The sequence below is a fragment of the Ornithodoros turicata genome, chromosome 3 (assembly GCF_037126465.1).
Source record: "Ornithodoros turicata isolate Travis chromosome 3, ASM3712646v1, whole genome shotgun sequence".
Taxonomy (NCBI): domain Eukaryota; kingdom Metazoa; phylum Arthropoda; class Arachnida; order Ixodida; family Argasidae; genus Ornithodoros; species Ornithodoros turicata.
The window spans coordinates 26891713-26903861 of NC_088203.1; the positions used below are offsets into that span (position 1 = coordinate 26891713).

General features: G+C 44.7%; 1 protein-coding gene across 1 annotated transcript; it reads right to left on the reverse strand.

Annotated features, from left to right (window-relative positions):
• Positions 1–1550: 1550 nt before the first annotated feature.
• Positions 1551–2191, reverse strand: LOC135389236 (putative nuclease HARBI1). Its single transcript, XM_064619301.1, is given in 3 exon segments — positions 1551–1689; positions 1756–1876; positions 1879–2191. Coding segments are annotated over 3 exon segments (573 nt in total).
• Positions 2192–12149: the final 9958 nt, after the last annotated feature.

Below are 12149 nucleotides of genomic sequence, written 5' to 3' on the forward strand. Positions count from 1 at the left end.
GGTTCTGCTCATCCAGTCCCACTGCAGGTGGGCGCTCAACCGAGGCTGCTCCCGCTGACCACGCACAGCGCGGCTCTAACCGCGAGGAAAAATGGACACTAGTTGTGTGTGGGAAGGCTGTTTAATGTACGCTTCAGCGCTGTGCATTGTAAGATGAAAAACATGCATTTATACGCACTTTTGTATTGAAACAATGAGCTGGTTAAGAAATGATGTACATTTGTCATAAAGGAAAACTATATATACACACATATGCTTACTAGTACATTATGCAAGCGTCAAAATTAATTTTCTATTAACAAAGGGTTCTTTCACAAACAGTGCTGCTGTGATTAAAGATATAATAGCCAGCTTGCCAGGACTCTCCACATCAGAGGATGACAGGAGCGACGCCCTGGTCCAGGATGTTGTTCCATTCGACGTGTTGGATCAGGGTGGCCAGGTCGTCGTGTCCTGCCAGGTGCAGGGTGCAGGAATCTCCCCTCTCCGGAGTTCACTGGCAGTGTGGAGGGCGACCAGCAACAGCCGGAACAACAACAGCAGCAGCAGGAACAGCGGCGGAGACGGCAAAGGCGGACAACAAGGGGTGGCACTGCAGAAAGTGTTACAGAAATTTACACTGGGCTCCTGCAAGCAGACACGGAAACCGCGAGGTGTGAACAGCAACTAATTGAAATCAAGCGGAAGATTGCTTTAAAGGAACTCGAGTTCCAGGAATGTGTTGCAAAATGAAATTGTACGAAAAAGGGGTCCTCTCTATGGAAGAGGAAATACAGAGGCTGCGACTAGCAAAGTTGCGCCTTGAGGTTGAAACACTCAAGATGCAACTTTAATTAATTGTGTGCCTCCTCTGTATCTCCTTTTCTCTGTTTTTAACTTTCTTTTCTTTTTACACTTGTATATATTGTATGTATTTCACAACATTTATTCAGGGTGTCTACAAAACTGCAGACTTTCAGTCCTTTGATTTTTCCATGTTTTCACTTTCTATTTCAAGCGAAGTCCCTGATTAAAGAAAAGGGAACTTGCCGCTTGCCGTAACGTTTTCATGCAGATCCCTCATAAAACATAAATGACTGAGTAATATTGAGGATGCCCTACTTTTCTACCTCTGAGGTTGTCGTATTGTCGAAGTGCCACTCGGGTTACACTGTGGCGGTGTGGCTGCTCAGCCACGTGGTCTCGAAATTTGCTGCACTTGTGTGCTATTTTCCCTGACTTCAGCTGCTTTGTAGCACATTCGCTCACCATCCCTTGATTTTTTCATCTAGCATCCAATTTCCCTTGTAATCACCAGCTTTTCCAAGTTTTTAGACACCCTGTATATTATACATACTTGTGATAAATCCCATGTAATTACTGGTGAATAATTTGTATATAATGTATATATTTGCATATAAATATTGTTTGGTTCGCATGTGTAGGAGTCAACTTACACTCATGTAAAGTGCTGCCGCACGATTGCATTCCTGTAAAGAAATCCATCTTGCTGCCCCTCGTAACGAGGCACCATTACAGGGTCGTCGTCGTCGGAATCGCTGGGGGACTCCCTAGCTCACTTCGCTGCCGAACTGCTTGGCGATGTTATGCAACATGCAGCACGCCGTGATGATGGGGCAGCAGTGCCGGGTTGCAACACGCAGTTCAGAGTGAAGGCAGTGAAACCGCCGCTTCAGCTGGCCAATCGTCCTGCAGTACATATCAACCATGTTGTACAATGACATGTTACAAAAGATACAGGGTCAGTGAGCTTACCGTTCAACGACAGCCCGCGTTGTCGAATGCGAAGTGTTGTAGTTCGCTTGCGGCCTGTCTCGTGGCTGGAGGAACGGAGTCATGAGCCAGCGTTTGCTTGGGCAGTCCCCCAGGAGAAGTCAGTGTGGACCCCACGTTCAAACTCCCTGCCTATGGTGCTTTCGCGCAGAATCCGGGAGTCATGGGTGCTTCCATGCCAGTTGGCGACCACATCCAAGATCCTACAGTCAGCCGCTACGAGCAGTTGAACATTGATCGAATGGTAGTTCCTGCGGTTGACGTAGGATTCCTCGTGTTCCGACGGTGCCTGGATGCGGATGTGTGTGCCGTCTACAGCTCCCACGACCCCAGGAAATCCAGCCAACGCGTAAAAGTCCTGCTGCGCTGCTCTTACTTCCTCAGCCGTTGGCCATCTGAATAAATTTGGAGATCGCATTGTTGATCGCAACAGAAAGGACCAGCGTAAGGGTCAAGAAGTAAGGGTCAAAGAACAGCATAGACGTATACTCACCGGATGAAGCTGTTCACAAGCCTGCAAAGTGCAGCGACGACCCTGTGCAGAACGCGGCACGCCGTCGACTCGTGCACACTCACTATGTCACCTGCCGTGATTAGATCGAAAGTTCCCGGTTGCGAGATACTGCAGCGTGAGGAGCACCTGTAGCGACGACGGAAGCGACTGACTTCGACGGGTCGAGGGCTCGATGTCGTGAGCGACGAGAGAGCCAGACAACACGAAACCTCACTGGGACGTCCGAAAAAGACCCCCACATCCCACGTCCCGCGTGGGTAATCCCTTAGACGTCCCAGGAACAGCCGCGGAGGGCAACCACCATGAAGTCCATCATGAGTACTTCGGCGGTCGTAATGGGGACTTCCCTCCCGCTCTCCCACTTTCCTTCTTCTACTCTCTCGCAAACACTCGCAAACTGCGAGGCCGAATTATGGCGTCCGTTAGCAACCAGATGGCGCTAATCATTTTTAATTTCTCACTAGCTTTGTAATGTTGCTCACAGCAACTTTTTGAGTAACGCAAAGCTGCTAACGTAGACAATAGAGAGTAACGTACCGCGGATAACTGCATGTCATGGTTTTGAAATTGGTAACAAGCAAGCGGTTATACGGTACTGCGGCTGAGTGAAACTGAACGCTAAAAGTGGCGGGCGGGAGCAGGACGGTTGTCCGTTCGGTCCGTTCTTTGTCTTTATGGCTTCCATGATGGCGGCGTGGGTCCGTGCGTATTGCTGCAGTTTGATGTACAAGTGAGAGACATGGACGGCAGTATAGGTATGTTTGCTCTTTTTTAGATAACGATAGTTTGTCACGGGTTCTGTTTTTCATAATGCAGTGAAGTTTTGCAGCGTACGGACATAATTTTCTGGCAGTTCAGAGCGAACACGTTTGACAACGTAAAGAGCGTTTAGTGTGTTTTTCCACAGTTTCAGGGTTCGTTATGAACATGTTTGACAAGTTGCTAAGTTGAGAAGTTGTTTGAGAAATCGCTACCAATGGCCGAGTCCAGAACAACACTGTAAGTTAGACTGACAGTGAGTTTTATTATCAAATACAAATAGTATGAAAACACTGGCTTGTAACAAACATGTATCGTGCACCGTAACACGTTGAATGTCATTACAGGGGATCAGTCAATGAAGGATTTGCCAAGTTACAGCAGCCTGTTATCCATCACAAGCTTTTGGCCTGAACGCAGACACGGTAAGCTGTAGTACTCTTTCTCTAATTTCAGGTAAACCAGAGCCAGTGCATTCATTGCGTGGGAATCAGCATGTACACATGGATAGCGTAAGCTAGCTTACGACAAAAAGGATGCTATGCCAGGGGTAACTGACTCTCCTCTGTCCTATGCACTTTAAGATTGCTCTCAGCAGAAGATTACTCACTTCCATCTTCTCAGTTCAGAGGAACAAGTCAGCGTCATCTACAAGGTGTCCCGCTTTTTCATTTCTATCCCAAGCAGAGCACCCAGTGAAGCAATTCTTAACATTTTCCTATCTATATAGGTAACCACAACAGTTCTTTCACAGCGGCCTGTCCTGCAGCATCCCAATGAACAACTACTCTACGACCCGTATGGGAATTTTTTTCATGAGCAGATCAACAATGCCAAGGTAATTAAATTTGTGATAGGATTCCAAATGTGTCCCTGCTTGCAGGAGCTCCATTTGGCATGCCACTGACCTGTATTACCACGTGAGGCTTGCAAACTGGGCATGTTTACCTCCTGTACTGTTTCAGAGCAATCTGTATAAGCTAAATAATGAAATATATTTATTTTCTGTGTGTATATGCATACTATGTGGACAGTATAAGTACAGCTTGGGACAAAAGTTTACCGAACACGGCACCTGCGCATATCTTCATCGGAGCGCTTTCCTGCTAGCTATCACGAAGCGGTCGAATAGGGAACAGGTGGCGAGCTATTCTATCCATCTCTCAGTATGTATGTCCACTCCTTTTTGCTGCTAGGTTGTCGCTCCATTGGAGAAACGCGACACCCTGGTGTTCCGTGAACTTTTGTTTTAAGCTGTACATACAGGGTTTCGCCCCAAGCGGTATCTAAGTAGCTCTTCTTTTTTTCTTTTTTTTAATTGTATTCTCAATAACAAAACATTTTGTATATCGCCCTGGAACGAAAAAAAAAAAGAAGTATATGATCTAAATATTTAATGACGTCTCGGTTTTGTTTGTTGTCAGGTTACCTCACGAAGATCCCGGTGCCTCTAGCGTCGCTACCTTCATGGGAGGGAAATGAAATAGACAACTATGTTGTGACTGCACCACGCATCGCGAACTCAGGAAAGTCACAAATCAGGAGCAGCACATGGAAGCAACAAAGATGACGTTTAAACTGTGTGTACTCAGATACATAGCTTTGTTTCGGTTACTTAGTTGAAAACTGCACCACTCGCTTATGAGACAAGCATATGTTGCCTTGCGCGTTAGAAAAATCTATTAAAATTGCCTTTGTAGTAAGCTGTGTATTTTTTATAGGGACACGCTATATCAGACTTCAGCTCTGGATTCATGGTGTAAAAATCTGATACTAACACGGCAAATTTTGAACTGTAATTTTGAAAATTTAATTTCTCAGCATGAAAAAAATATTAAATTGCTTGCAATTTGTGACAAAAGTTATGGATAAAACTTCACATTTCAAGCGAAAATGTGCTGTGGATGTGCAAGCTATCGTTCCTATCTTTTTTTAGTGTGGAAGCTGACAGGACTTGTGCGTACAAAAATTCTCCATGGATCTTTGTGGCAATCTCAGAAACGGCATTATATTAATTTGCTTGTATCTGTATGTCGATATATGCATAGTTTGCTACAAGTGCTCTTATTTGGGCATACCAGTGCCACACCTTACCTTTTTGGCTTCAACTTCTGAATTCAATTCGACTTGCCGTTTAACATAACCGGTGTCCCGTCTCTGTCTAGTGATTCACTGTGCCGTAATGAGGCTGACCGGGGAACGAATCACTGGCTGTGACAAGCCAAACTGTTCTCTTTACGCAGATGTGATGTCATGCTTACGGTGTTGCACATGTCATTTTCGTCTGTGCAATGTTCCAAGTAAATGTGATTTGTAGGATTTTGGATTGCTATAGGAACTGTGCAGTGTGATATTTTGTTCCTTTGAAGCTCAAATATATTTGAAACCAATAAACTGAAGTTTTTCCCTGTATAAAAGCGAATGTGGTTTCCTTATAGCGTTCACACTAACAGTGTGGAGTTCGCAAATACGCGCACCGGATACCGATGACCCTAGAGAACAATCAGCAGATGAGGCTAGCACCTCTGCAGAGCAAATATGCTATGCTGTGAAGCCTCCTACCAGCGTGGGCTTGAGGTACCGGAGAAGTCCCTCAGAAGTCCTTTAGAGATCTCGAGGGACGTCTATGGGACCGTCACTGTTACGTACTTTGGAGTTTCATTCAGATCTCCCAGTGACGTGTATGGAACCAACTGCGGTCCTCTCTGGGATGTCTGCAACATCCGCATGGAGGCATACCTGGGACGTCCCTGGTACGCATCTGTGTTGTCTGGGGTGATAAAGAATATCCCTTCTCGCGTAAATCGAAACCGTCTTTGCAGTTCACCGTCCTCCAGGTAGTCCAGTGGGTTCTCTCGGTCCCGGGACACTCTCTGTCATGACAGGGACAATGCGAGATACAGTTGGTGCCGACGACGAACCCTCGCTGCTCGGTTCATGGCAGCCGACATGTTAGTCCTAAGCTTTAGTGCGGTAGTTTAGGGTGCTCCTAGGACCTTTGGCCAGCGTCGTAAATTGCGCGGAGCGAGCGCCACCACTTTTAGTATTGTAAAAGTTTCGTGCAAGCCACTTACGGCTCCGGCACTACACTAAGTGGGGAACTCGTTAAGTATTACACTAAGTTCGTTTCGTGCAAGCGGGCCCTGGGTCATCGCGTTACGTGTCTGCAGCAAGGAGCCATTCTGTAGTAGTTACTCGTGAATAACAAGTGACGAATTTACTAAAACGAGCATATCGGGTTTTGAGAGGTGAAGCAGCCAACGAAAGGCAATGCCTTCCATGACCAACGGATGGCAGCTCCCTTGTAGTAACGCTTCTCAGTCAGACCCCCTTTGTTAAAGGCATGTGGCGCACTGCAGGAAAATTTATGCGGAGGATCCTGTCCACAGAACAGTGGGAGCATCGTGTTGAACTCTCTCGGGACCTTCATGAGGCAGGTTTTGAACGACCCAACATTCATGTCGAGGGTCATAACTGGGATCGAGATGTGGGTATACAGTTGTGATCCGGAGACCAAACAGCATTCTTCGCAGTGGAAGAGCTCGGCACCCGAAGATCAAAGAAGGCGAGGCAAGTCAGGAGCGCGACCAAGTGCATGCTGATAGTCTTCTTGGATATTTGCGGAGCTGTGTACCGTGAGTTTGTGTCCGGGGGCAGACCGTTAATGCGCAGTTTTACTGTGACTTCCTCAGGTGCGTGTGGGAGGACATTCAGCGCAAGAAGCTTGAACTGCGGCGCAGGGGCAATTGGATGCTTCATCATGACAATGCATCCACTCACAGAGCACTAGAAACTCTTTTTGGGTCACAGCAAAATAATCACTATTCGTCACCCGCCCTACTCACTGGATTTGGCCCCCTGCGACTTCTTTCCCTTCTTAAAGATGAAGCTTAGGCTGAGGGGTCACCGTTTCAAAACCGTGAACCAGGTCCAGCGTGAATCACAGAATGTGCAGGACGTGCTCTGAGAACAGGACTTCCAGGAGCCTTCCGAAAGTTAGAAAAACGCTAGGAGTCGTGTATCAGTGCACAAAGAGACTTCTTTGAGGGTGATAATAGCCAAACTTAAAGTAGATACTTCCCTTCATATGCGCCTGGTCTCGGAACTTTTTTGGTACATGCTCTTTTCGTAGAGATACTGAGAGCCGTGTTATCTGCCTTGCTTTCCTTTATGGAGGAGAAACGATAACGATCCGTGTTATTAGTAATTATGGGCCAGCAAGAAAGGGCGGAGCGAACAGTTTCTTTCGTGATCTAGATGTGTTCATGCTTGATTATTATTACGTATTGCCTATTATTCGGCAGGAGCTTTAATGCTTGACGCTCACAAAGACACACGTGGGACAGGCAGTAAGGTGAAAAAGGCGATTGAATCCACTTGTTGTTATGCTCGTCCACTAGCAAAGTTCTTCAAAGGTTTGGTTCGATGGGGGGGAAGCCCGTAAGTAGTACTATAGATTAACTCTGCAGCCAGGAAATGACGTCAAACAGGAAATGACGTCATCAAGGACGTATGACGTCACTCCAGGCCGCAGCCGCTCCGCCCTCATATCAGTGAGGTCAGTGGATAAGATAGTGTATCCACCGATTAACTATCAGTGACATCACATAGTTAATCTTAGTGATATGATATCAATGATAAGATTAAACAATAATAACGTCATCGTGAAACAAACTAGGAATCGATCATGGGTCCTTTAGGTTGTCAGACGAGCAGCTCAAGCCACTGGACCATGGGCTCTACATGTTTACTTGCGTCGCTAATCAGGATAGAATTGTGTGGGGTGGAGACGTCGTTTGATTTCTTTTACGCCAGGTGGCGTCATGGGGAGTTGAGTTCGTTCATCTAGAGATGGCAGCACTTCCAGCAAATTTACCGCCGTTCAACAGATGGCGCTACCTGCGCCCCCAAATTTTAAATTTCGCGCCCATTTGACTTCGCTCTTGGTTTAAAAGAACTCCTCACGATCATGTTGTTTTCATTTTAGAAAAAGAAAAACAATGGCGAGTCAGTTCTATGTCAACTTACTGTCAAACGCCTCGAGTGATGTATTTCCTAGTAACACAATGAGCAAGTTCAGAGTTAAACTAGCTCAGCCAGTGCAATTAGATGGAAAGTGGGAGGTTGCTCTGGCGGAGGTGAATATCCCATTTGCAATTAATAATGTCACAGATATCGTTAATGGTATATCGGAGACTAGCCTCTTTGGTGGCGTAACCACGACAGAGCAAGTTAAGTTTCTTGCGGGAGAAAACATTATTGTACCTTTTCGTCAACTTCTAACGAGACACTTCAAAAACCAAGCCAAAATAATACGAGTCAGTGGTCATTATGAAATACAACTTCCACTAAATACTGGTCTGGAATTAAGTTCAACTCTCTCTGCTAAGCTTGGCCTTCCTGAAAAGATTATCGGTTCTTCGGAATTGGATGAAGGGCAGCCAGTAAAAGTATTGAAATATCAGGTGGACACCGAAGAGAAAGTCACCCTAATCACGTATCGTTCATGTACAACCAAATACGAAGTTCCAGAAGGGCATTATGAGTCAGGGAAGGACCTCGCCGATGCGATAAATCACGCATATCGAGAAAACTTACACCTACCAGAAGATGCTAGTCTCATATTTTACAATCCCTATAATGGAGTTTGTCAACTGGAACGTCGCAATGAGGGTTACGTTACATTTCACCCATATTTAGCTCTGATGCTTGGATTTGGAAAACGAACAACCTTCTCCAGTTTCACAGTTGCTCAGCGTGATGTCTGCCTCTTCCCCCCAGCGCAAAATTACATTTTCGTTTACAGCGATATCATCGAAAGTGAAGCTGTAGGTGATATAACCGCACCCCTTCTTCGACTTCTCCCATTTAGACTGCAGAGTCGGAATGAGGTTATGTCCTACTCTTTCACAAATCTTTACTATAAATATGTGACTGTCAAGGAGCTGACTAGCATTCAAATCGAACTGGCAAACGAGATAGGTGATTTCATTCCCTTCATTGCTGGTTCTGGTCGTGTGGGAGTAACATTACATTTTCGAAAATGCATATAACTCAGACACCCTGTTGTATATCGCATTTCGGCAGCGGTAAACGAGATCAACCATTGCCACATTACTCAGCTCCTCTTTATCAAGTTGGATCTGGCTTTTTTTCTGAGTTGGTGCAGCAGTTTATACCTATACTGACTAAACAAGTAGCGCCCTATGTAGGTCGGAAACTTCTTGACACAGGACGTCACATAGCGGAGGAAGTGAAACAAGGAACAACGTTTGGAGAGGCACTAAGGAAAGGGGTTGGTCGCACCATCCATTCAACTCGTGACGAGTTGCTGCATAGACTCAGAGGGAAGGGTAGGAAACGTAATAAAAGCAAGGGCAACAGAATTGATCGATCAGTAAAACCAACGAAGAAACGAAGAAAGGTTGACTTTTTCACCTGAGGAAAAAAAAAGATGTCTACCATCGCCTTAGTACATAAAAATTCTTGCTTCTGCACAACGAATCAGTTGGACCTGTTTTCTGTTCCACCGACAAACTTTTCTCTGGAGAAGTCAGAATATGTGGAGTTTTTCCCCATTTCTGCACCTACCTCGAGCGGTGTGATTGAATATAATGTTCCAGGTCTCGGTGGCGGCTTCTTTGATCTCCAGTCGAGTTTCTTACACATTCAATATAGAGTTGTGCGTAAAAATGGAGACGCAGCATTGACTACAACTGGCAGTACAGTGACAACTGACAACGTTATTCCTGTACAAGCATTTGCATCTCCTCTCTTTCATCATGTCCACATTTATCTTAATTCGACTCTGGTATCTAATTTCGAACATTATGCCTATCGTTCTTACTTGGACATTGTTACAAATGCAAACAATGTTACTCAAACTCACACCCTGTCTGCAATGCTTTACGAACCAGATCCAATGGGAGAATCTGAAAATTTTGCTATCCCCAACGAAGCAAGAGGACTTTTCGCACGCTATAAACGCACCAAAGGATCAACTCTCTGTGATCTTTATTCTCCTATCTTTAGCGACATCTGTCAGCAAGAGAAATTTGTCCTTAATAACACCGACATACGAGTGGTGCTAAGACAAGCCACTGACGAATTTAGGCTCCTCTCTGGTCCCAGCGAGACTGAAAAGCATACAATAGAGTTTTCTCGAATTGTGCTCTACCTCCGACGTGTGCAGGTTTCTCCAAGCATACTCGTTGGCATTGAAAGAAGACTTCAAACGACACCCGCCACATACCTTCTTCAAGGTTTAGAGATTAAGTATAGGACAATCGCTCCAAACCAATCTCAGGTGATATTTGATGATCTCTATAGTGAACGAGTTCCTTCTAAGTTGACCGTATTGATGGTCAAGAGTGAAGCATATCAGGGTCATAGAGAACGGAACCCTTTTAAGCTTGAAAATTTTAAACTCAAAAGAGCAGCGCTCGACGTTGGCGGTCAACACTACACCGACGACTTCGACTTTCAACGAGACATCTATGCAAAGGGATACATGAATTTGCTTCACAAACTTAAGAGCAAGGATATACCTCTAGCTCCGGCTGCATATGCAAAAGAGACATTTATGCTTTATTATCACTTCACACCGGATGTGGAACTGCAGTCACTAAGTCCAGTGCTTCAAGCTAATGTTCGTCTCACATTGACATTTGCTGCTAACCTCACAGAAGCTGTCACGGTGCTCTTTGTTTCCGAGACACCTGTGTTCTGGAAATAAACAAAGGCAGACGCGTTAAATTCGTATAAACGAATCAAAATGGAAGCATGGGAATTTTATGCAGCTTTTGCTCGGAACCATTGCACAAGGACATGCTTTCGTGGAACTTTCGCTCGCGATAAAATTGCATTGCAAAAAGCTGGACCGGGTCTTTATGTGGTGAATACAGCTCCAAGATCTTCCCCGGGAGAACACTGGACTCTATTCCATACCTCTAACGATAGGAGCATTTCTTATTTCGATAGCTACGGAATGCGACCACTATACAAGGAGTTCTACAAATTCATACACCCAGCATCTTCATTTCACTACAACAGGAAACGACTTCAGGGATACGGCTCAGCCACATGTGGACTTTATTGTCTCTATGTAGGTAGTCTTCTCTGCTGTGGGTTTCTACTTGAAGAGTGTACTCGGAGGTTCTCACACACCAACTCAATGATAGGTTGATAGCAATACTTGTGCGTAAACAGATACCACGAAAAACAGATAACATGTCATGTTGTAGTGTACTCTAAAAGTGAATAAATTTGTTTTTAAAAAGAAAAGAGCCTTTATTTAGTCATCTTAGCAAGAAAGTAGGATACATTACATCAGACAGCTCACAAAAATGGCGAAAAGTATTATACAGTCACAATTTCATCATCACTTTGAAAACAAGAGAACTGAAACAAGCTGTTTTGCAAAGTACATACTCCACTTTTTTGCAAACACTTTGAAAAAGTTTCATTATTTAAGGAAGTGACAACTCTCTCATTCACATAAAAAAACTTAGGAAGAAAGGTGCACTGAATAAGTCAAATGAAGATATGTACAATCAACACTCCTTTAGTGTTAAACACTTGTTAGAAAAAAAAACACAAGAATAAAGAAAGGGTAACATCTATATTGATGGTAATTGGCTTTTCCATCATTTACCATCCTGATGCTTCCATCTTTGTTTACACTTGTCCGATGCATACATATGATTAGGTGTGAAAACCAAAAGGGGACGTTTCAATTCCATCTGCACAAATGTAACGCTTTGTATCCAAAGGGTTGAGAGCAATCTTTGTCACTGAGACACTTTTGTTTACATTGTCTTTGTGTACGATCAGGTTCTGTTTAATAGAGTGTATTCTGCCATACTCAAGAGCGTCGGTGTACAGGGAATAAAGAAGCTTCTGTGCTTCAGAATGTTTCACACCTTTCGCACGGTTGTACTGCTTTTTGCTACTCAGTTCGAGAGCGTACAGTTTTGGTTTTAGACAACAGAAACCGAGAATGTGATCACGAGGCATCTCGTTTTTAAACATTCCCAGTACCATCTTATTTTTCGCGGAATATAACGGATGATCGGGGTCATAGCTAGAGTTATCCAGATGCTTG